The sequence below is a fragment of the Pristiophorus japonicus genome, chromosome 3 (genome assembly GCF_044704955.1).
Source record: "Pristiophorus japonicus isolate sPriJap1 chromosome 3, sPriJap1.hap1, whole genome shotgun sequence".
In the NCBI taxonomy this organism is placed as follows: domain Eukaryota; kingdom Metazoa; phylum Chordata; class Chondrichthyes; family Pristiophoridae; genus Pristiophorus; species Pristiophorus japonicus.
In genome coordinates this window covers 60,622,739-60,649,328 of record NC_091979.1, presented here as the reverse complement: position 1 = coordinate 60,649,328, position 26,590 = coordinate 60,622,739, and the positions used below count along the sequence as shown (strand labels likewise).

General features: G+C 42.4%; 1 protein-coding gene across 1 annotated transcript in view; it reads right to left on the bottom strand.

The window, feature by feature from the left end:
* The window catches only part of LOC139253819 (low-density lipoprotein receptor-related protein 1-like), a 2,398,725-nt gene that overhangs the window by 91,472 nt on the left and 2,280,663 nt on the right, over positions 1-26,590 (bottom strand). Inside the window, exons 75-79 of the mRNA XM_070873585.1 lie at positions 25,769-25,903; positions 24,621-24,743; positions 12,333-12,574; positions 8,633-8,811; positions 6,458-6,564 (exon numbers count right to left, since the gene is read on the bottom strand). Of these exons, the coding sequence (XP_070729686.1) occupies positions 6,458-6,564; positions 8,633-8,811; positions 12,333-12,574; positions 24,621-24,743; positions 25,769-25,903 (786 nt within the window). The remainder of the gene's footprint in view (positions 1-6,457; positions 6,565-8,632; positions 8,812-12,332; positions 12,575-24,620; positions 24,744-25,768; positions 25,904-26,590) is intronic.

The following is a 26,590-nucleotide window of genomic DNA, read 5'->3' as shown; positions in this document are numbered from 1 at the left end:
TGGGCACTACTGGAGCTTCACTGGATGCTTTGAAGATCCTGTGAGGAAGTCCCAGCACTTCCTGGACCTTAAGCCTCAATGTTAAAGGGGTAGATCAAATGGAAGCCCCATGAGAGAAGATCTTTGTTTTCTAAAGGTAATGGGCAGAATTTTTATAGTGTTCACATATATTTAAAGGTACTGTTTGCTATGAGTGAGTTTCTGCTAATTAGCCTAGCAGCAGTCTAAGCCATGCCTTGGAGGCAGCTGGTAAGAGTCTAGATCTTTAGATCCAAACAATAGGTGGAGGAACAGAGAAAACAAGTGCAGATATGAAGATTAATGCTGTGGGAATAGGAGTAGAAGCAGTACAAAATTTTGCCTTCGGGGCATTGGCACCCAACCACATTGCTGCTCGGGACGCCAGGGATGGCCTCACCATGGCCAAATTTACTTCACTTGAAGCTGTACACCCAGGCTGCCACATAATACACCAGGTTGACACCACCCCACACCAACACCATAAAGATAAAGCATCCCTACAATGTCCAAGCCATTACCATTGCATCTCTCATCATTCGCTGCATCTCACTAAGCACCTTCCAAAGGTGCACACAAATCTGTCCAAGAACGGAAAGTGTTGAAAATAAAGATTTCAATGTTTGACAACACATTAATAGAAACTTGTGTGTTGATAGTTGGTATGATTGGACTAGGATGAGGGTGAGTGTGAGGAGTGGCTAGTGAGATGGCGATGTGATAATGTCGATAGAGAGAGAGATGGGTGGGGGTGCAAGGTAAGTTGATGTGAGTAAGGATGTGCAGGAGTAGGGTAGGGAAGGCAGAGTGATGGGGATGTAATGAGTGGCACAGCAGAATGAGGTTGAGTGTGGTTTTGCAGTAACGTTTTGTGATCTACTGAGATCATTGAAACGTTTGCGCTACTGCAGCCAGGTCCTCCTGATGACATCTCTGCTTGTCCCCTCCTGTGCAATGTGCAACCAGGCTGCACTGGTCTCCTAGGGAGGTCTCCCACCCAGTGGAAGGGAAGAGAAACTCCTTGCATGCTGTGACTCTCTCCATAAGCATCGGGAGGGAGTCAGAGGAGAGCCTGGGTGCAACCATGCGCCTCTGTGTAGTGCTCGTCAGTGTTTGCAGTACCTCAGTGCTGTAGAACACTGACAGCACAACTGTCAACATCAATTTGGGCATGATCCCTTTAAGGAAACCGGCTGGTGATGCGTCATCAGATCCACAAGCTCAATTAGTATAAAATCACTTCTATTGAGCGGGATGGAACCAGCAGCGGGCTGGGACCCTGATAGGGACCCTGGTCGCACCAAACCCACCTCAGTAGGTGAATTCGCGACCTAAGGGTACCTTTCTAGTACCAGTAATAATGCAGCAGCACCTGAGTCAGCCTGGCATTTACTGACATCATACCAAAGGTGGTAATCCTGAGATTCCCTGAGATCAGCATCATTATTTATACACAGCGAGTTCCTGATCTGGAGTAATAGTTGCCTGTGGGAGCTTACTTTCAGTGGAAGCAGTGGGGGGGGCGGGGGTGGGGGGGTTGTTAATGTGCAGTTGCAACTCTTAAAGTTACAGTTAAGGGGTGAAGCTGCTAATTAAATGTTATCAAACAGAAAACTGGAAATGACTGGTAAGACATCAAGGATAGGAAACTATATGAATGAGGAGAGGTTTGAGGTACAGGGACTACTTCCACTGAAGCAGAAAATGCTAAGAGGAGATTTAGTCGAATTTTCTTTTTAATTATGAAGTTTTGATACAGTTAGTAGGGATAGGCTATATTCTCTGGTTGGGAAGTCAGTGACAAAGGGTCAAAGGGTTATTAATATAGAGGGTTGTTGAAGCATGAAGTGTTTTGTGGCAGAGAATGTTGAGTCAGAGATCGTTGTGTCTTTCAAGAGAAAATTAGCTAAATATTTGAAATAGAGGACATTACGACGTTATGTGGACATAGGGAAGTGGGTTTAATTTGGATTGCTCTATAAGAGTGAAGGTTATGTTTCTATAGTTATAAGTTCAGCAAAGAAGTGGCCTGTCTGGCAAACTAGGGCACTCTATCTACACCTGGGGCTGGAAATTCAGTGCGCCTCTTGCAGCATTAACCAGGACGGAGCGGTAAATTTTGCGCCGGGAAATGGTTTGCGTCTCCAGCCGCAAAATTAACTAGCTGGGCTCTGAGTGTGGAGCGAAGTGCTAAGGGAGGCATACCACACATCTATTAGGGTGCTAGTCAGGCTGAGCAAATTAAAATCCCGAGGTAAATAGCCGGCCTCGGCGTGCCCTGAGAGGCTTCCGTGGACAACAAAAATCTGAAAAAAACCCACACCAAAAACATTCCCAATACTTTACTGACGCCACATCCACATGAATCGCAAAAATAAAAAAATAAAAAACAATCAATCACACTTTCCTCAGGTAAACATTCCTTTCCCCACTGCGGCCGCTACAGCTGGGACCGCCAGCTTTCACAGGTGGTCCGACTAGGGTGCGCTACCCGGTGCTACGGATCGGGCGAGTTTCAAATTTTGAGCTGGTGTCGCAACCAGGGGTGTTGCACATAGGCTCGCCTCTCCCGGGCGGTACTGCTCAACGACCCGGCAAATCCCAACGACCCGGCAAATCCCGGCACCGAATGTCCCGCCGGGGCACTGGAAGCTGGCCGGCTGCCTGGAAATGCTTTCCGCCGCCATTACCAACCCTCCGGGATGAAAACTGAGGCGGCAACAGACCAAGAATCCAGCCCCAGAACTTTACACTCTGCTTAGCAAGAGATGGAGGACAGAGTAACTGTTTTGCACTTGAAACTGAAATTGATGTTTGTGTTATCATTTGCAAGGATGATCCCCTAATCCAATCTAGCAACATAAGCTACTTGCATGAGGCACATTTATTTGCTCACGCACACCAGGGATGCACAGTAGTCACTTGGTTATCACTCGATGTGCTCTTCAAACTTCCAGTATATCACCATCACTTCTCTAATTGTAGGATTAAAGCAACACATAACATGAGAAACCATTAAATCAATCTCAACAAGCTGTGCTCAATGCCTTGTAGCCTGATAACAGAAAGGGAGTGGGCCAGAATAAAACCAGAGGCCTTCATGAAGCTCAGAGCTGGTATCATTGTCCTGTTGTTGTTCTTTCCTCTATTCACTCACTTTCTCACTCGTGAATACATCCCAGTATACCAACATGACATACACTATTATCTATGTAAGCTATGTTTAAAGGCATGGTTTGTAGCCAACATTATAGATAAATCCAAAGAAGCAACCACAGGCTGTCACAGCACTCCAGAAGCCAGCTTCACCCTATCTCATTCATTCCAGCAAGTACCAGCAGAGGTATATCAATTTCAGTGGTTTTAGACAGTCAATCTGAGTAATATGCGGAGCAGCAGTGAGCAGAAGTTGGTGGTGGTAGTAGAACAAGGGCAAGTATCTCAAGGCTAGAGGGTCACGTCCACACTCAGCTTACAGTGCATAGGGATTCAGCCTTCACATGCTGTGCATTCAAAAGAAGGATGGCAAGAATCTGCAAAGTCTGGTAGTGATCGCGGAGAAATTCACTACCTACATCTGTGCAGTTGTGCATAACCACTGAACAGATCTCAGTCTACCATGAAGCACATGGCAACTCAGTAGTGGAGCCTCCAGTGACAGAGGTGCTGAGCAAGTTGGACTACTGCTACGGAGAGATTTTGCAAAGATTCACTGTGCTCAAAGATGCCCAGAGGTCTGATCCCATGCATGCTGAAGAGATGTGGTGATCAGCAGCAGGTGTATGCTTGTAGTTGGAAACTGAGGCTGCTGATGCTTCTCAGGATGATGTCACATCTGGCCCATTCAGCTCTCACCCTGAAATGACCAGAAAACAGACAGGACCAGTGAGCCACTGCAGTACTGGATAGCAGATCACACTATTAAGCACAAGGAGATACAAAGCCATCTTACTTCCAAGTGGCTCCCAATGACACACTGCAACCAGCCATCTTGCTTACTTCTGCTTCTGAGGAAGTCCAAGATTAACATACAGAACACATACAATATACACTATCAACAAGGGTATTCAACTGGGCAAAACACACTAGCCACAAACACTAATCACTATTAGGGAATTGCATTTGATTGCATTTTACTGCTGCTGGATCCAGAGAGTTTACCTCTGAAGATGTAGATTAAAGTATCAGTAAAGAAAGCATTGGTGTCCACAGTAGGCGAGTTAGTGCAGTTTGAGAATTTGAATTCAGTTTAAAAAAAACTCTGGAAATAAAATGCAGTTAAAGTGACATGAAGCTGTCGGATTGTCGTTAAAACCCAACTGGTTCACCAGTTTCTGAAGGAAACCTGCCGTCCTTACCTGGTCTCGCCTACATATGATTGTAGTCCCACATTAACATGGTTGACTCTTAACTGCCCTCTGAAGTGGTCTACCAAGCCATTCATTTGTATCAAACCACTACCAGTGGTCTAAGAAGAAGGCTGACCACCACCTTCTCAGGGCAACTAGGGATGGACAATAAATGCCAACCTTACCAGCAACGGCTACATCCCAACAATGAATAAAATGAACCCAGGAATGGGGTAGCCTTCATCTCCTATAAACCATCTATGCTGTTTGCTTTCTCTTTCAAATAACTTAAACACAGAGGATTGCCTTAATGTTAGAGTATCACAATCGCTGCCTGTGAATGGGCATTGACCGTGATGATCCTGCTTGCTGATCATTGCTGTCCGCACATAGATAGAGCAAAATCCTATGTGGTTCTTGAAAGCTATACTTTATGTGCACGTGTATAAATGAGCATAAGGTACCATCGATAATGACCTTGACTTTGGGAAATCTTGCAATGTAAAGGATCCTTTCATCTGCTGCTTAGCTTCTAGAGAAAAATAATGTCTTTTTTCCCTGGTGAACAATGCATCTGTGCATTTTATGATGTCCGAGATGTCCCCTGTGATATCTTGAAATAAGCCTGGGGCATTAAAGCACCGGGTTGTGGTGAAATTGACTGCCACTGGCTGTGCTGTCCTTGTGGTAGAGGTTGTCTGCAGATCAGATAGCACATTATCTCTGCCTCCCTGCTGAAATGGATTTTATAAAGGTAACTTTCATCAGACATTTCCAGGTAGCTGTGCCTGCATCCACAGTCAAAACTGGAAGAGTAAAAGCTAAAGGTGGCAGTCCTCCTCTGGTGCAGTGCTTCACATCCCTCCTTTCATCCTTTTTCTCCTTCTTCAAGAAACGCAAGACATATCCATTGTAATTCCGACAACAATTTTGATTGCAGCAATGAGAAATTAGTTAAAGCCTCCACGGATAAGCAATCCGCCAAAAAACACAAACACTGAACAATTCTGCTGTCACAAACTCAAAGCTAAATTGAGGAATTATACCTTTGTTGATTTCAATATCATGAACATTTATTTTTGTATTGAAAGATGTTCTTGCAAATTTTGTTCGAGAACACATTAGGCTGGCCAGAAGATCATAAAAAAAAGTAGAAATTTCTGTTGATTTCCCAGCCCTGCACTAGACTTTGGCACCATCAGCTATGGTAACTGGAAAAATCAGTCTTACTGTGTTTTATTCTTCTCAAAGATAAACAAACTACCCACTCTGGTGATTGGGTTGTCTTTCAAAGTTTTCAACCATTTTGTGCACCATTTGGAAAACTGAAATTTGAAGGAAACGAGGGAGATTTTTGTCTTGCTATTACTCACTGTTTACACCTAAAAATTTGACCCACCAACTTACCACTGGTTGACCGTTTATTCTGATCTTTGGGCAGACCTCAATTTAGGCAGCCAGAGCTCCTGCCAGGAATAGACGATGGCCTCACTAATTAATGCAAATCGGGGTCAAATGATGCAGTCAATGCTATTTTTGTTTCTATCTGTGGTGCTACTGCCAGTTCTCAACTCTCCCACAAAGCATGGGTGGTACAAGTCGAGTGGTGGCCATTTCCAGAAATGTTTGATGGAATCCTTAGCTGCAGTACAGAGGTCTTATATACACTTTCACTGCAGTTGCTTGTGTGTTTTGAGTCTGAAAGACTTCCAATACTTGATCTCCTTGCAACTGCAGGCACTGCAAAATATTCCCTGTCACAATAAACTGCTGCTCCCTTTAACTCCTGACCTTTCCACCCCTTCTCTTTAAGTCGCTGTTGTAAGCCCATCAAGATTTTCCCATACTCCCAGTCAGTGAACTGCATATAGGTTTGCAATTAGCGCTGTCAGCTCATTGATTCAATGCCAACAAGGCCCGATAATGAATATTGATCAGGCCTCTTGCTGACTGCATCAGTTTAGCAGAGCCCCGCCTACTCCTTGTTATACACCTGAATCGAAAATTGCCCTATTTTGTTTAAAGCATTATCATTTCACCATTGCAAGATCAGGAATTGGTTGCACTCAGAGTACAGGCATTTATATTACCTGTAGGCCACTGCAGATCCTTATGTATGAGAATTCTTCGTAGAGTCCCATCCATGGCAGATTGCTCTATCTTGGGCTGCTTACCATAGTCTGTCCAATACATCATTCTGTAACCATTACAAATAAAGGCATCAAAACAATATATTTAAAAGGAACAGAATAAAATGCCTATTTTAGTCAGTAGTGCCCCTTCAACAGATGCACTTCAAAATTAAATATTGAAAGCAAGCTATGTATTGTAGTCTGTCACTTACTATAGTTATGAGAATATTGACAGATTTTCGAGCGATAATAGTTAGTTTAGTCCAGTCACCACATGTTGTAATTAATTATAATGCTGTTATTAATTAATTATAACTCTATTATTCCAAGTCGTCAATTAAATGTTCCATGTGAATACAACTATTTATAGTATATGTGCGACTTGTGATTTTAATTCGAACTAAATATTGAAAAGTTAGTGGATGTGTCTGAAACTCTCAGGATTGTAATTGTAAATACACACTGTAGAGTCTGGGAAGGGCAATTTTCGACAGCTACTTCAGGTGCTAAAGAGCCTCTGAGGTGGCCAAGATGGGATATTGAGCTGAAACACCAATTTAGCCCACATTTAGAGCAAGTGCCATCTTGGTAAAAGGGGTTGAAGCTTGCACTTGGAACAGCTAGCTGGAGGATTGTTAAAGGGGCAGATTACCACTTAAATTGCTTGCTAACGCTCATTAACAAGGCTGCACAACATTTTGGTGGGTAGTGCTTGACCTAACACCATCTGCTAACAGTGACCAGCTGATTGGGAGTAAACAAGACGTTGCTGAGGAGTTCAAGCCCCACTTAAAGGCCTGTCATCTTTTACTGTTCACAGACTACTGGAGGTTTGAAGAGGTCTTTTGAAACTCGTCGAGAGACTTTCTGGGGAAATTTTGTCAAGACTTCACCAACACTCAGACTTCATCAACATTTATTCTGGAAATTCTCTGAGGATTTCAACTAAAAAAAGTGAGGCTGTGCTACTCCACCTTATTGGACACCCTATAGGAGTCACCAGAAAGGGAGTGCTTGTTCATGGGTATCTTGCTCGTGGTTCCCTTGGTCTGCTGGAGGAATGGGAGGAGGATATGAGGCCAGGCAGAGTAGTACCAGCCTGCCGCAGGAGAGAGGGACAGGAGGATGAGGTGGACTCCACCCCCCTGCGGGTATAGGACATCCCTCCTCCTCTGGACCCCCTCCACCAGGACCCCCAGTGCTGCATCCAAGAGCCTGAGTGCCCTCTCCCTCGATCCCTGAGCCATCCTGAAACCTGCTGCTGTATATCAGCCAGTGCACTCCACACCTTCAGTGGAAGTGGGGGCATAGACCCCACATATACTGCTCCATGAAAACTGCCTCTACCCACCAATTGAGTGCAAAAACCTGTAGGTGTCTGTTTTAGCAACTCCAGGCAAGTTCAAATGATGGTAATCAGCAATTACAACCAAAATTCCTTGCAAAAACCAGACTTTCAAACAAGCATGTCTTGTTAGGACCGCACCCATTAGCACCTATTTTCACCCTTTCACCAAAATAAACCCCCAGTCCTGAACAAAATAAAGCCTTTTGTAATCGACCTAAGGTATCATAGTTGGTAGAAGTTGTGAAGGATCTAATAAATGAGCGCTGAACTGATTGCAATTTTTATTGTTTAAAGTAAAAGCCTTGTATTGCAAGCCTAGTCCTTCGTGGTTATATCCAAATGCATTCATATGAAGATATGAAGTGACATTCACCAATCTAAATAGAGTTGAATGGCAAAATTTTGTCTGAAAATGAAGATATTTTTGAGTAGAATAAAATTAGAAAATGGTGGAAATATGCAACAATTAATCAGCATTTGAAAGACAAGTTAACATTTCACTTTTGAGACACACCAAATACTGACTTATTTTTCTCTTACGGATGCTGCCTGAGCTGCTGCACATTTTTAGCATTTTCTGTTTTATTTCAGATTTCCAATATTTTCCATTACATATTATTTAATATTTGAGAATCGGCAAATTTCACTCAGTTCAAAGGTCATTCTGAATTTGATGCGTTATTAGTTGGATAACATTGGTGGCCATGTTGTGGAAAGTGCACATCTTGGCTTTCTGAACACAGGGTTGAGCAGCTCAAAATAACCTAGAAAATATAGCACCATACCCTCTGCTGGGATCAACAGCAATAGCATAGGGTTTGTCCATCATTCCAGATACAAGTCTCTTGTACTTCTGTCCATTAATCTTAGCCACATAAATTACATTTCTGAAAGAATCGGTCCAATAGATATTTTCAGCAACCCAGTCAACTGCAATGCCCTGTGGTGCTTGGAAGCCAGGAATCTAAGTTAGAAATAAAAATTACATTGTTTAGAAGATGCAGTTATCCATTTTCTCACAAGAATATCTTTTGGGGAAATGTAAGTATCAATTGCTTGAATGAGTTACAATGAGGCCATTTTTCCAGAGATCTTAAATGCGATGTTCCTTTATTCCTAACTTGGGTGATTCTAAGCTATCTAGTCTACAGCTCACACCATAAGAAATATTTATTATAAAGAACTTGGATTTATATAGTGCCTTTCACAACCTCAGGATCTCCCAAAGCACTTTACAGCCAATTTACACATAGCAAGGTCCGACAAACAGCAATGAGATAATCTGTTTTTCAAATGATGTTAGTTGAGGGATAAATGATGGCCTGGAGATCAGGATAATTCCTACACTTTTCTTTCAAATAGTGTCAAGGGATCTTCTACGTTGAGGATGTAATGAACAGGGTGGATAAAGGGGAACCAGTGGATGTGGTGTATGTGGACTTCTAGAAGGCATTTGATAAGGTGCCACATAAAAGGTTACTGCACAAGATAAAAGTTCACGGGGTTGGGGGTGATATATTAGCATGGATAGAGGATTGACTAACTAACAGAAAACAGAGAGTCGTGATAAATGGCTCATTCTGTGGTTGGCAACAAATAACTAGTGGGGTGCCGCAGGGATCGGTGCTGGGACCCCAACTATTTACAACCTATATAAACGACTTGGAAGAAGGGACTGAGTGTAATGCAGCCAAGTTTACTGACGATACAAAGATGGGAGGAAAAGCAATGTGTGAGGAGGACACAAAAAATCTGCAAAAGGACATAGACAGGCAAAAATTTGGCAGATGGAATATAATGTTGGAAAGTGTGTGGTCATGCATTTTGGCAGAAAAAAATGATTTAAATGGAGAAAGATTGCAAAGTGCCGCAGTACAGCGGGACCTGGGGGTGCTTGTGCATGAAACGCAAAAGGATAGTATGCAGGTACAGCACATGATCAGGTATCTTGGCCTATATTGCAAAGGGGTGGAGTATAAAAGCAGGGAAATCTTGCTACAGCTATATAATGTATTGGTGAGGCCACACCTAGAATACTGCATGCAGTTTTGGTTTCCATATTTATGAAAGGATATACTTGCTTTGGAGGCAGTTCAGAGGAGATTCACTAAGTTGATTCTGGGGATGAAGGGGTTAACTGATAAGGAAAGGTTGAGTAGGTTGAAATTCAGAAGAATGAAAGGTGATCTTATCGAAACGTATAAGATTATGAGGGGGCTTGACAAGGTGGATGCATAGAGGAGTTTCCACTGATGGGGGAGACTAGAACTAGAGGGCATGATCTTAGAATAAGGGGCTGCCCATTTAAAACAGATGAGGAAAAATTTCTTCTCTCAGAGAGTTGTAAATATGTGGAATTCGCTGCCTCAGAGAGCTGTGGTAGCTGGGACATTGAATAAATTTAAGACAGGAATAGACAGTTTCTTATAGACGATAAGGGGATAAAGGGTTATGGGGAGCAGGAGGGGAAGTGGAGCTGAGTCCATGATCAGATCAGCCATAATCTTATTGAATGGCGGAGCAGACTCGAGGGGCCATATGGCCTACTCCTGTTCCTATTTCGTATGTTCCTATGTTCTTATCCACCTGAGCAGACAGGTGTTCAATTTAATGTTTAATCCAAAAGTTACCACTTCTAGCAGTGCAGTATTCTGTCCGTACTGCACTGAAGTATCAGCCTAGTTTATGTGCTGAAGTCTCTGGAGTTTGCCTTGAAACCATGGCCTTACAAAATCCTCTCCACATGGGATTAAAATGAAATGAGGATCAAATCATAATATAATCTATATCTACATTGACAATCAGATTCCCTGCTGATTTTTGGTCTGATTTGCGCTACAGTTGCCGGTCTAAACTGGAGCAGAGTGACTCTCGTTTTGCTATCTGGCTATCTGGCTGCAGGGTGTGAAGGAGATTACTCACTGGAGAAAATAATCTACAATACGTTTTCATATATACTGGATATGCCAAATGTTTGGCAGAATTTGAAAGTGTGCACTCTGCACTGACACACTAACAATTTTGATTTTATGACATTTGAAAAGTTAACTTTTGAGAAGGCATCTATTTGATGTGCATACATACAAGCTCAGGAAACAAATCAAGTTGAGCTCATTTCCATCATATTAACCGCATAGCACATTGAAAAACATATATTTTCAAACCCTTTATTGTAATAAATAAAGCATGAAAAATGCTACATTTATTACTTGCATAAAGGGTTTAGTCAAAATCGTTACTTGGATGTGCACATGAAGTGCCGTAACCTTCAGGGCTACGTACCAAGAGCTGGAGAGTGGGATTAGGCTGGATAGCTCTTGGTCGGCCGGTGCAGACACGATGGGCTGAAATGGCCTCCTTCCATGCTGTAAATTTCTATGATTCTATGTTACACATTGGCCAACAAGCATTATCTGTCTTGCTCAACATCAGGTATATAATTAGAGATCCTCTTCCCTTATTTATGATTCATCTCATACACCATGACTGCTGGCACAATGTGAATTGTTTATATCTATAACTATTGTGGAAGCCACATAAAGCATGCTTTTTGATTGACTCCCAGATTTAGGAGTTTTTAGGAGTGGTGGATACAATTCTTTTAGTGGCAAGTTAAAGATCCCAGGCAAGCTGTTGTGAGAAGTGAGGTGCTTCTCCATCGGCAGGAAAAGAAAACCATACTATACCAAAGGGTGCATGATGCAAAAATCTCAGAGAGGCTCTTAGTTAAGGAAGACGCACCTCATGGGAGAAAACTGGTTGGACTTGTATTCGAAAAAAACAATGTTAAGTGGGAATTTGTTATTCAGTTTCATCCAGAGAACCAAGCAAAATGAGTGACATCAAAAGACATTCCCGTTCCTTCTCCTCCAGTTGGAAAAATAATCACTGGATTTTTACTCCTACATGATCAATAATCTGCTGCTGCATTTTTTAAAATAATTTAGTCGCAGAACATAGATTTTTTTAGCCAAAAGTCTGGTCGTAAGAAAGCTACTAGGTGAGAACCGCAGACTGACTAAAAATGTTTTCAAAAATAGCTCTTGGGGACACTTTTGCAGTCTTACGCTGCGTGCAGATTTTATCATGGGCGATCAAAATAATAGTAATCTACCGCATCGATAATGTGCATTAAGCCACTGGTGCTAGTGCAGGCAACATTTGGAGATAATACCAAATAGGGCCCAAATTTATCGAAACTTGATGCAAAATTCATCCAGTACTCTCCTGAGTTAACTCCCAGTATTACATCACAACAGTGTTCAGTCTCAAAACACCACAACTTAATCAATAATGAGCTAAAAAAAAAAGCAACGCAAAAGTGAGACAAGGAGAAATGGTAAACTAGATGTTGAGAAAGCTAAGTGCAACAGTGATTGATAAAAAGAAATTGAGGAGTATAGAAATCAAGTGTAAATTGTATTATTAATGCACAGTTCATTCTTAATGATGCAATGCATTCAATTAGCGCTTTCTTGAAATTACATTCAGATCTGTAGCATCATTTGTCTGTCTTTTCCGTTTGTCTGAGATGTCGATATAGGAGATTTTGCCTGTGTGCCCATTGGTCCAGAAGATCTTTTTGCCTTTAACGTACACATCCATCATACTAATTTTGACAGTCTCATCTCCTTGAAACACTTGCTCATAGGCTGAGTTGGGGTCAAATGGATAAATACTGCGAATTTCATTTCTTGTTGCAATGTAGAGCACTTGATGTTCTGAACCTGTATGAAGATTACAAGGATAAAAGGTTACATTATCTTGCAGCTACATAGCTAATGTTTTCACCCCTTTAATGGATTACTAACATAGACCAATTTTCAGGCAGGTGTGGATCATTTAATCTATTATCCAACTTCCCATAAGATTACCTTAATATCTATTCTAATTATGAATCTAATAAATCTGAATGCTATTTGCTGACAGGAACTTGCCTAATCCCTTTTTTGATCCCTGTCATAGTTTGTTGCTCCACCACACTTTCTGGGTATTGCACACATTTCATGTATTTATGGCTGTTTTACTGACAAAAAGAATTACCTGAATTTTTCATTTTTTCCCCATCCTTAATTTGAAATCATGACCTCTTGTTGAGTTTAATACTGGGTAGAAAAACGTATCTGCACACACATTCTCCAAACTTTTGATTAATGGGCTAGAATTTCGGTTTTCAGCAAAAATGGTAGTTTTACGCCAAAATTACTTAGCTACCATTTTCAGGCCCGCTTTTCGGTAAAAATCAGCATTGCACAAGGATTCGCGGCGCAAACCGTGAATTTTGGCAACTTTAGTCCGGGGCCGATAGCGCTGCAAGAGAGGCCTTGGGAGGGGGAAAAACAACAACAAAATTACAAAATAAAACATTCACAAAACCCTTACCTACTAAATCGCTGAAAAAGAATTAAAAAATAAAAACTTTAACTTACCTATTTTGCAGGTCTTCATACTTAACGCTGATGGCAGGGCTGCAATGCAGGTTTTAGCCCGGTGATATTCTGGGAGTATAATACAGTCCCTAGAGAGCCAAATATCGATCGCAAACGCTGTTTCCAGTATTGCACATCAGTGCTCCTCTCCCCGGCGCTACATGGAAGCATTGTCGCAAAAATGTACCCCGAAGATCCCGCTGCCCGAGTTTTCGCCGTGGAGGGTCAAATCGCGGCGAAAACCCGGTTGCAAAGTCGTTGAAATTCTAGCCCAATAACTTTTATCAAATCACCTGATACGTCCTTACTATACAGTATAAATGCACACGAGGCCCATGCTTGAGAGGTCAGTCTGTGACCTGTCCTTTATTTCATAGCACTCAAGTGCAGGAAGTGGGTGGAGCTTCCCCTTTTATATCTGAAGGTCTAGGTTAGGAGTGTCTCCCACAAGTTCACCACCTAGTGGTCATTGTTCTCACAGTGTACAACTTAGGTCAGATTATACATGGGTTACAATGCTGGTTGAATACATGACATCACCATTTAGCCTTCTCTTTAAAATTGGGGAAGGTCCCAGGGTAGCTAACATCCCCTCATAGCTCTGTACCCTTGGTTCTGAAATTAATCTAGCAGCCCTCTTTTACACTCCGTCCAATAACCTTTTAAAAACAGGAAGAATAAAACGGCATACTGTTCGGCAGGTGTTGCCTTATTATAGCCAGATATAATTTTAGTGTTATTTTTCTTGATTGTTAAGTATACCCCTAGCTATACACCCCAAAATTCTGTTCACTTTTCTAACTGCCCATGAAGACAGTAATGACAGCAACCTGTCCACTCAAATCCCAAGATCTCTTTCCTGATATGACACTGCAAGCACCTTTCCATCTAATACATAATGCGCAATATCCCTTCTAATGATAAATTGCATAATTTCACACATCTTTGCATTTGCTTGCCACAGATTTAGCATCTTTAGATACTTTTGAATTTTTGCACATTGATCATCATCTTTTGCCACTGCTTCTGGTTTTTGGTGTTATGTGAACATTTGGCACTTTGGACAAGATGCCACCCTCCAAGTTATTTATAAAAATGATAAAAAGTAGTGGCCAATGTTCCCCCTAATCCTTTGGGTGGGGGGCGGGGGGGGGGGGGGGGAGGTGGTGCACGCCCCCTTTAAGGGGCTGCACGGCCTATTAACAGTTTTGCGTACGCACAAACTTTAACATTGGAAAAGCTCGTCCCGGGCTGTGCGGAACCGGCAGAGAGTTGTGCGGCTTAGAGGTAATGTTGGTAGTGGCCCCAACCCGCATAGCACACCACTAAAACTAACAGCCACCCAGGCACCTCTCCATGCACCACAACTCGCTGTGGTTACCTGCCAAATTCTAATCCAATATTTGCATTAATTTCATTTGTTTGAACCTTATAAAGTAATCTATTGTGTGGGGCAGTGTCAAATTTCTTTCTGAAGTCCAGACAGACAGCATTCACTGTCTCACCCTAATCCACTAGATCCGTAACTTCCTCAAAGAAATTCAACATACTGGTTCAGCACAAACTGCCACTGCTAAAATTTTTCTGGATATCTAATTAAACTCTGGCTCTCAGCCTTCTACTAACCCTCAACGCAGTTTTTAACAATTTCCTCGCAAATGAGCGGAGGCTTTCATATCTGTAAATTGACATTTTTTCCCTACTCCTTTAAAAATAGGTGTCACATCCTTTCCAATCCCCAGGATGTGACCCCAATCCAGTGAACACTCGAGTTAGTGTGGGGAACTCCTCATAATCAAGCAATAAAAGTTGTCAAAGCCTGGGGATTTACCTACCTCGAGCTTCTACAACCTCCAGAATATATTCTCCGTTGTGATTTTAAAGCTCTTTGATTTACGCTCACTGTTAAACTGTATCTTAGGACCCGAGTTTGGTCAACTCACTGCCGGCTGCCGCCGAGTTTTCTCGGTGGTCTCGATGGTTTCTGGGCGTTCGTCCCTCCGAGTGAGTTTCATCAGGTCCTCACGCCGGCAGGGAGAGAAGACCGCTGAGGACCGTCTGCTGGTGTGTGCCGGCGTGCAACGCCCACCAGAGTCCTCACGCCCACTGAGTTGCCAGTTTGGTCTGGGTGGCCCTCCGCTCCAGCAGCAGAAGAGACTGCCGTGTGGAGACAGGTCTTACCCGAACAGTAAGTATGAAGACTTGACAAAAAAGGTTAGTGCACTTCTTTTCTTTCTTTTGCAGGGAAGAAGGTGGATGGGATCCCCTGAAGGATTTCTGGTTGTGTTTTTTTTTTAAATTGTTTTGAAAAAAAATGATTTTATCCGTTCCCCACTCCCTGGGCCAGACTCTATCCTCGGCAGTACTTTGCCGTGCAAGGCCTATTTTTGCCACCTGGGCAAAATGTCTTTCCCACATTTTTTCACAAAACTTCCACCCAAAGTACCTTCAGGATCTTAGCGGTCGTTTGGATGGTAATTGGGCGGAACTTAGGTTTGGAACTTGGGCCTTAATCTTTTGGAATGTTTTGCCCGAGTTCATTTGTGAACTCTGTAGAAAAAATAGTCATTTTGTATTTCAGCAACATTTCTGTGCTCAGTGATAACACTTTTCCCTTAGTTTCCCTTTGCCTGCTTCTGACACATTTGCTGTTCTTTTTTTATTATGCTCCCTCCGCCTCCGCAGTCCTGGTGACTAGCCCCTGGTGCCCGATCCAAATACCCACCACCCACCACTCCCGGAATTTAACAGAGTGCCGCTGCGACCCAAAATTCATTTTCCTCATGTCTCCCCAGGCAGTTCATCGTAAATATGTGGATGACGCCTAATTTCAGGCCAGTCTCAGGCCTCTCTGTTCGCAACCAGACTAAGTTCTACCCCAGTGTCTCTTACAATAACTTCCCCTTTCTCAGTTTCTCTTTGTAGATCGCTATCCTGTTCCTTTCCTGAACATTTGAAAATGTTTTCTGCTTCTTTATAATACTTTATAATTTTAGTTACCCACGCAGGTTTTATTCTTTTGTTCATGACGTACTTGAAGGATAAATTGCTTTTCCAGTTTAAAAAAAACCTTCAAAAGTGTTCCCATTTTCTCCCACATGCAGTTCTCTACATATTTCCTCCTATTTTAATGTTTTTGTGTATTCCCTCATACACTCAAGGTTAGCTCGTCTAGAATTTAGTAGCTACTTAACAGGTTTCCTTTTATGTTCTCTCCTCGTCATGACTATGGACACTAGATCCCAGATGTTCCCTGACTAGTATTTGACTTTTCACTACCTCTTTAATACCAAATCCAACAATACAGTCCCCTTATAGGTTTCATCACAAATCAATCTCGAATGAGTCTCACATAACTTCAATAAGGCCTGGTTCACACGCAAATTGTCCCTGTTGTATTGTTGGAAAGAATTAAATTCCTGTGATCACAACTTGGAACTCAGCACTCATCTATTTTATAACCTCCATAACAGTATACTCATCTCCTCTGAGAGCCCATAGCATATTCATATCGCTAACTTTTCCTCTCTGCAGCCTTTTAAATCCAACCATATAAACAATGGATCATTTTCAATGTCATTCTGTGCAGTTACCGATAAATAGTCCCTATCCATCATTCCATCTCAGTCCTTCCAAAGCTTTCACAACCCTGCAACTTTATTCGCCCCTGTGAAGCACTTTAGGACATTTTACTGCATGAAAGTGTGACTACATAAATGCAACTTGTTCTTTAGCCAAATTTTAGTTATTCCTATACCATTCGTTAGCGCTGTGCTGTCAGTGCCTGCCGTGAACTTCAGTGAAGGTTTAGCGGCGGTGCTGACAGTTTGCGTTGCGCTCGCTAACGCCGTCCATTCAGTGACATCACCGAGTGTGCACCGCCCTTGTAGCACTGCGTTTGCAAAATTGACTCTTCTGCCTGCTGTAGCACCTGGCGCTGACACCGGCAGGGAAAAGCAGTCGGTGCAGCGACGATCCCGGGATAATATCGTCCGTAATGCAAGGTAAGTGCTGAAATTTCACTTTTTCACCTTTTATTCATTTGTTGCAGTCGTGGAGAAGTGTGGGTGAGGTTTATTGAATTTTTCAACAGGATTTTTTTTTCATTTGTAGGCGCTAGGATGCCGGCATCTCAGCGGCAGAAATTGAACAGGCCTCTTGTGCTATCGCTCCGTTAGCGCCCCAAGAGGAGTGTGGAACGCTTCTCTTAGCATTCCACTCTCCTCTTGGGGGCGATGCGACTGAATATCCCACTTTGAGCCGGTAGACATCGGCCGGCGCTAAAGGTAGCGCCCAGCAGTGTTACCGCCTCAAAGTGGGCGATATCGAATTTCTAACCCTATGTGTTTGACAGAAGACTGAGAGGGGATCTCATAGAAACGTTTAAAATTCTGACGGGTTTAGACAGGTTAGATGCAGGAAGCATGCTCCCAATGTTGGAGAAGTCCAGAACCAGGGGTCACAGTCTAAGGATAAGGGGTAAGCCATTTAGGACCGAGATGAGGAGCAACTTCTTCACCCAGAGAGTGGTGAACCTGTGGAATTCTCGACCACAGAAAGTTGTTGAGGCCAATTCACTAAATATATTCAAAAAGGAGTTAGATGTAGTCCTTACTACTAGGGAGATCAAGGGGTATGGCGAGAAAGCAGGAATGGGGTACTGAAGTCGCATGTTCAGCCATGAACTCATTGAATGGCGGTGCAGGCTCGAAGGGCCGAATGGCCTACTCCTGCACCTATTTTCTATGTTTCTATGCTTCTATGTAACTTTTGAATAATAAAGTACAGGTTTCCCAACCAGTTAGGCATTACTCTGAAATGAGATTGGTTACAGAAAACCAACTTTCTTTTACTCTGACAAAGCTAGGTAATTTGCAACTGCTGTGCTTGGTTTCCATATTTAATGAGCTGTTAACGCAAAGGATGGGAATGTAGAAACTGTTCATTTTCTCACTTAATTGCTGTCTGATTTTCTCCCTGATATGCTATTTTGTATCATTAGCAAAGGATCGTACTGGCTGAATGAACAGGTGTTCTCACTCAATCAATTCATCCATTTTAACAAAACACAGGGTGAAGAGTAGTTCATGTAAATTAATGAAGTGATACTTGATTTATGCCACCAATTTTGCACAAGATGAGTAATTATTTTTTCCCCATTGAGTTTAAGGTTTAGAAACTAGACTCGTATAGCACAGAAGGAGACCATTCAGTCCATCGTGTCTGTGGTGGCTCATTGAACAAGCTATCCAATTGGTCCTACTCCCCTGTTCTTGTCCCATAGCCTTGCAATTCCTTCCAAATATATAACCAATTCTCTTTTAAAAGTTGTTCATGAACCTGCTTCCACCAACCATTCTGGCAATTTATTGAGTTACCTGTTTACTGAGATATTCACTGGATTTAAAATCTAATCCAGATCTCACCAGGTTTTGTTATACCACCCTCAAACATTGTGATGTTCCCTCTCAGTTTTCAGCCTGCAGCTGCATGTTAATTTTTAATTAAGTTGTCGCGTATAAGTTCATGGCAGGCTAGAATGCTGAAATAATTCTCAGAGATGGATAGAACTTATGCTCGGTGATGAGCACTTTCACTAATGTGAGGGATACATTATTAGGTCCGCTATTAATATTAGGGATCACAGCAAAAGTAAGCTGAACTTATGATGGCATGTGACACATGTGAGTCAAATGTATTAGCTACAGACTTTTGATGCTGGTGTCATTAGAGTTGCCAACCATCCAGGATTGTCCTGGAGTCTCCAGGAATTGAAGGTTAATCTCCAGAACACTCCTGCAAGTAACCCTGGAAAAACATTGTTAGATTATTAAACAAACTTGTGTTTTTTTCATTTTCTTTGAACACTTATTTATTAGTTATAAAAATACTGGAGTTGGAGGAAAAAAGGCTGTTTCACTAACAGTCAAGATTAATCCAAATGGGTATCAAAAAAGTGTCTGTTCCGTTACCAATTGACATTGGAAGGTAATGACATCTGGAGGATGGACCAATGGCATGAATGTTGGGTAGTTCTAGGCAGGAAGTCATGTGACGAAACCTCCAGGAATACATCCAACCAAAGTTGGCAACCCTCGGTGTCATGCAGTATAAGGTGAGAATAAGACAGCAACTAAATACAAAGACACTTTAATCTGTGAAGAGACTAAGGTGAAATCGATAAAAATTAGTTGAAATCAGTTGACTACCTGAGTAAGCCCCCCCACTTCCTTATTTCCATGCTGCCTCTCAGCGCCACCATCTGAAGGCTTGATGTCAGGTTACACATGTACATTGCTGACACCCAGCTCCACCTCGCCATTATTTTTCTCGACCCATCCACTGCCTATGTGCTGTCAGCCTGCTTGTTAAACATCCATTCCTAGATGAGCTAAAAGTTCCTCCAATTAAACATTGGGAAGACTGAAGCAATTGTCTTCAGCCCATCACAAACTGTACCCTTGCCATCAATTTCATCCACCTCCCTAGCTACTTTCACATGTTGAAGCCAACTGTTCAAAACTTCTGTGTTCTTTTTAACCCTGAGCTGAGCTCCATATCTTCTCCATCATAAGGACCTTCTACTTCCACTTAGGCAACATCACCCATCTCTGCCCCACCTTCAGCTCATTTGGTGCTGAAACCCTGATCCATGCTTTTGTAACCTCCAGACTAAACTATTTCAATGCTCTCCTGGTCGTCCATAAACTTGAGGTAATCCAAAACTCTATTCCATGTCTCCTAACTCAGTACACATATCACCCTGTGCTCGCTGACCCAGGCTGGGTATGATGCTGGAGAGTTATTTTTGCCCATGGAATAAGCCTAGATAAGGATTGTTTATTATGAGCTACTGGACTGTGCTAGCAAACACAGCTGTACTGTCAACATGCATACAGGAATTTCCATGCTTCCCACCCCACGTGCTATTCTGCTGTAATCATTTACATATCATCTGGGTCTCAGATACAGTTCATTACAGTCCAGAAGCTCATAATAGACAATCCTAAATTGAATGGCGGAGCAGGCTCAAAGGACCAAATGGCCTACTCCTGTTCCTATTTCTTATGTTCTTAAAAACCCAACAGGTTCACTAATGCCTTTCAAAAAATGGACCTGCCTGTCAGCCCTACCCAATCTGAATTATATGTGATTTTAGACTCTTCATACCTTCAGGTCAACTTGGGATGGTCAAAGAATATTGCCCTGTCAGTATCTCCCATATCCGAAGGGTAAATATAAAAACCTCAGAATATACATTTGTTGGGCTGGATTTTCCGATCCTCTTCACCCTGTTTTTTGTCCCGGAGCGGCGTGAAAGGCGACGATGAGATCTCCAGCACCCCGCCGCGATCCTCCGGCCGGGTTTTGCGGCAGCGTTGAGCAGCATCGCCAGGAAGAGCTGCGCCCGGTGTGCAACGCCCCTGGTTGCGACACCAGCACCAGTTTGAGCTCCTACCCAACCCATCCACCTGGAAGTGCACCTGCAATGACCGCCTGGGAAATCTGAGCGGTCCAGACATGCCGGCGGCGGAGAGTAAAGTAATGGACTGCAAAAGTAAGTGCGAGTGTCTGTTCTTTTAAATTAGTTTGCAATTTGTGTTGTGGTGGCGTGGGCAACATTTTGGAACTGTTTTTGTGGGTTTTTTTAAGTTTCCTCACCCTTTCCCCCTTCCCCCCGAGCCTCCCTCGGAGCACTCCCAGGCCGACACTTTATTTGCGAATTTCGCATCCTTGTGCCAAGAGTGGTGTAAAATGCCTCCCTGACGCAGGGCCCAGATGCCCAAACTTAAGTACCAAGACGCAAACTATTCCCAGTCGGTAACTTTCACACCCCGACTCCATCTTCGCCCCGAAAACAGATAAGCATAAAATCCAGCCCATTGTGTAATCATTTTTAAAATGGGGGAGAAATTAGTCGGCTTTGTGCCTCCTGTTTGCACCTTCGGTCGGCGGTAACGGGGCGCTAAGGGGTTAATGACCAGGCGCAGCGACTTCAGTGATGCCCGCGAAATTCCCTGGTGGTTTTGCGCTGGTGCTAACACTTACCGTTTTGCTCTCTTGCACCCTGGAGATCATGACGTCATCCAGTGCAATATTCACTCCCGCCCCTTGCAGCATTGCCGGACATTAACAACGGCAGCTGTGGGAGGCGTTGTCACCTTGGCTGGCTGCTGGGGAACGCTAATTAAAGGCAGTGGTGGTCAGGTAGGGAAAGATTTATTTATCTCCCCAGAGTGGTGTTTTTTGCTTTTTTTGGACCCCGCAATTGCTCAGTCCTGCACTCTGAGTGCTTGGTTCTGCTATAGACGCAGCACAGGTGCCATGGTCCAACACAGACAGCAGGAAAACTCAGTCACCCCAATACTGGTCCTTCCCTTTAAGTGAGGGAAGGAGACTGCACAGACGGCAGCACTTCATGGTACATTGTGCAGCGCTCTGCCGCTAACGCCCCTTTCACTGCCTTTAGCGCTCTAAAGGCAAGTGATAGCGCTTGATTTAGCACTCCACTTCGCTCTTGGAGCACTAAAGCGGAAGTTCCCTTCAGCTGCAAATCTTGCTCACCCGGCGATACTTTTACGCTCCCACAGAAGATATCATCCTAAATGGGCCGCTACACAAGTTCTTGCCCAAACTTCCATAACAGCAGTTATTGGTACAGTGGTACTAATGTATAACATAATATAATGAATTATCCATTGTCTTAATCAAAGCTAGTTATTATGTTACCATGTTGCTGTTGTGATTGGAACTTTCATGTCATATTTTACATTTGGCCCCAAATTCCTCTTTTAATAATAGCAGAATACTTGTTTACCTCCATAATGAAATAGCCAAAATTGAAGGCGATAAAATGTGAGGTTTTTCTGAATGTGGTAGCTACAACAGATAATTAATAATTGGAAAAAAGTTATCTCCCCAATTTTGTTAAAAGAGGACTTACATAAGAACATAAGGAGTAGGCCACCTGGCCCCACGAGCCAGCTTCGCCATTTAATAAGATCAAGGCTGATCTGATCATGGACTCAGCTTCACTTTCCTGCCCGCTCCCCATAACCCTTTACCCCTTACCTTTCAAAAATCCGTCTATCTCCATCTTAAATATATTCAATGACCCAGCCTCCACAGCTCTCTGGGCAGAGAATTCCATAGATTTACAACCCTCTGAGAGAAGAAATTCCTCCTCATCTCAGTTTTAAATGGGCGGCCCTTTATTCTGAGACAATGGGCCCAAATTTGGCCCACCCATTTTTTCGGCGCACTCACCGGCGATGCACCGACTTTCTAGGGTGAAAACGGCGCCGAAAAGATCTCCCCGGATTCTGGCCACTCTGTGACCTCTCCCATGGCTTGGCACAGCGTGGTCTGTCCATTAGGGGACGGAGCTACGGCCCTGCACGAAAAACAGTGCCGGCAGTTCAATACATGCGCACTGGAGGTTTTGCGCATGCGCAGTAGCCCCTGCCTCCAGCCGGAGGTCCCTCGGAAAGAAGTCAGTCCTTGAAGAAGTCCCTCGGAGAAGTCCTCGGAGAAGTCCCTCGGAGAAGTCCAGCCCTCGGAGAAGTCCAGCCCTCGGAGAAGTCCAGCCCTCGGAGAAGTCGCTCGGAGAGTCCAGTCCACGGTGAAGTCCCTCGGAGAAGTCATCAGAGAAGTCCAGTCCTCGGAGAAGTCCTCAGAGAAGTCCAGTCCTCAGAGAAGTCCCTCGGAGAAGTCCAATCCTCGGAGAAGTCCTTCGGAGAAGTCCAATCCTCAGAGAAGACATTCGGAGAAGTCCTTGGAGAAGTCCAGTCCTCGGAGAAGTCCTCGGAGAAGTCCTCGGAGAAGTCCCCCGGAGAAGTCCAGTCCTCGGAGAAATCCCTCGGAGAGTCATCGAGAGATTCTGAGTCCTCGAGAGAGTTGGAGTCGGAGAGGACTTGGTGTCGGCCCGCTGACTTCCCGGGCCAAGTTCAGGAGGTAGTACTTAAGTTTTATTTTTTATTTATTATTGATGGTTTTTATGCTTCATGAATGTTGTTGTGAAGGTGTTTAGTGCTTTGCAAGTTCCTCTCCGCTTCCCTTCCCCCCCCATCTCTGGCTACCTGCGCTGATTTCATAACTCTCCGCAAAAATTTTCTGTGCGGCCACAAGTGGCCACATTTGCTGGCCTAAGTTAGTTTGGAGCAACTATTTGCTGTCAAAACTGGCTTAACTGGCCAAAACGGGCGTATGTGGATGGTAACACCCCCGTTGAAAAAAAAAGAAACAAAAAAAAATCCTAACTAACTCATTTACACTGGCGCAAATTAAATGTACAGAATGAGGATTTTTAAGATACTCCAAAAAAATCAAGTTGCTCCAAAAAAACAGAGCAACTCCTGGGCAAATCTGGACCACAGGTCCCCTAGTTTTAGTTTCCCCTATGAGTGGAAATATCCTATCTGCATCCACCTTGTCGAGTCCCCTCATTATCTTATATGTTTCGATAAGATCATCTCTCATTCTTCTGAACTCCAATGAGTAGAGGCCCAACCTACTCAACCTATCTTCATAAGTCAACCCCCTCATCTCCGGAATCAACCGAGGGAACCTTCTCTGAACAGCCCCCAACGCATGTATATCCTTCCTTAAATACGGAGACCAAAACTGTACGCAGTACTCTCGGTGTGGCCTCACCAATACCCTGTACAGTTGCAGCAGGACTTTTCTGCTTTTATACTCTAACCCCCTTGCACTAAAGGCCAACATTTCATTTGCCTTCCTGATTACTTGCTGTACCTGCATACTAACTTTTTGTGTTTCATGCATAAGGACCCCCAGGTCCCTCTGTACTGCAGCACTTTGCGATTTTTCTCTATTTAAATTATAATTTGCTTTTCTATTTTTTCTGCCAAAGTGGATAACCTCACATTTTCCCACATTATACTCCATCTGCCAAATGTTTGCCCACTCACTTAGCCTGTCTATATCCCTTTGCAGATTTTCTGTGCCCTCCTCACAATTTGCTTTCCCATCCATCTTTGTATCATCAGCAAACTTGGCTGCATTACCCATGCATTCACTCAAACCTTGGTCGCGACAGGTTTTAATATGCAGCAGTGTCATTTTCCAAACTTATGGAAATTTGCAAACAAATATAAAACAGTGAAAAAGTACTTTAAAAGTATTTTTTCAATGCATTATAAATGACAATGACAAATTCACCTTTCCTTTTCAAAACTATCTCATAAACAGACACACATATTTACTTAATCAATACTGGAACAGTCAATTTGAGACTACCCACATTTAAAAAAAAATAATTTAGCATTCAACGATTACTTTGTATATATTTTAAGTTTGCATTTAATGCTTTGTGCACCATTACCTTCTGTTTTACAGCTGTGGTTGTAAGTTTTTTTGTAGTTTTTTCCACATGCACACAAGTATGACCCCTTCGTGTTATTACAGTAATGTGAGCAAGTTCCAAACTGAAGGCACTCATTAATATCTGTAAAGAATCAAAGCAAGCATTGTTAAATATAAGAGGTCATGTTTTATTATAAAAACATCAATGATTTTGAAATTACTTCTTCAGTTATTGCTGGGAACTTTTAAAAATTCTTGCATCAAATTGAGTTCAATTTTGAAATGTCAGCTTTAAAAATACTTGACATGACAAAATTCAACATCAAAATAACAATTGTGTCATTTACCAATCATTCATTTGCTCCTGACTGCTACATGTTGGCATTAATTCCTACTGTTCTTACATTCTCATAAATACTTTAAACACAAGTCCACGGAAGTAGTGAAAATGTTCAAAAGATGAGATGTTTATAAAATTTAAATATTTATTCTTACTATACTTAAAATGGATTTTTTTGTAAATTGGTTATCAAGCGAAGGTTTTTTGATATTTTTTCTCCAGTCTCAGCGTCAAGCACTCCCAAAGTATATGAAGCATGGATTCATTGCAGAGTTCCTTCTGCACTACTCCAGCAACATGCCAAACACCCACCCGGGAAACAACATCTTTTGCACTGGAGTTACATTTGTAGTTTGGACACCAACCTGAGTAGGTTACTCAACTCATTCCAGTTAGTGTTTGCAAGTTTGTTTTATGGGGTTACAGTTACAATGATGGCTGCCTAAACTTACTTTACATAGGATTTTCCAGCTAAAAAAGCTGAAGAGACTTCTATTCAAATCCAGATCCTAAAGCTGAAAGGACAAATTCTAATGCACTGTTACCTCGTACTTCACAATATTTTAGATTACATTTTATAACATTAATAAAATGAAATGCCTGTTTTTAAAATTAACTTCAATGAAAAAGATGAGAATAAAAGCAATATTTGGTGACCTTATACTTTCTTCTACCTTTCGCTAATAATCGGAAAAGGCCAGAATTGCAGGCACAAAATTTTTGAAATATTTAACACTTTACACAACAGCTTGTATATAATAGCTTCATTTAAGAAGCAAGAATTCTTTTGAAGTCAGATCCCATATCATAAAGAACTAGATGATTACCTTCACACTGCTTCGAAGCTTTGTTTCTTTGAAAGCCAGACCGACACTCACAGAAAAGTGAAAACATTGTCCTATTGCAATTGGCATCATTCCCACAAAGATTTATTTCATCTTCACAATTAAATTCATTGTAATCTGAGAAAGAAAGTAATATATATATATATATATATATCTATATAAATAGCAAAAGAATTATTAATCACAAATAAAAACAGAAGAAGATCGAAACACAAAGCAAGTCAGTCGACACCTGTGGAGAGAACAGACAAGTTTATGTTTCAGACATATTCTTTTATCAGAACTGGAAAAATAACAAATGAACATGCATTTAAATTGGATCGAAACAAAGGGAAGCTGGAAAAGAAAAAAACATACAAAGAAAAGTAAATAGTATGAATGAAGTGACCTATAATGTGTTTAAAAGAAAAACAGGGAGATGGTTAGGTAGCAGAGATGATATTTACATAAAATTATGGGAAGAAGCAAAATAACAGTAATTGACCTGTGGTGCAGAATTCTGGAAGCAATAATGAGGATGAGAACCTTACAGTTCTTCCAGAAGACATTAGACACATTCTTGAAAAGCTATAAAATCGCAGCAGAAGGAAGCTAAGATTTTGGGTAATAAACAACAGGTCAGAGCCTCTTGGGGCTTGAACAGGACTGGAGAAGAATTTTTGACGGCGTTTTCTGACTTGGCTATAGGTATAATTTTTTGCTTATTGTGGAAGGTGGGGGTGAGGGAAAGGGTTGGGATACAGAGCTGAATCCAATAAGAAGTGGGGCAGCTGCATACAGAACTTAAAGTCTTTTCTTGTCCTG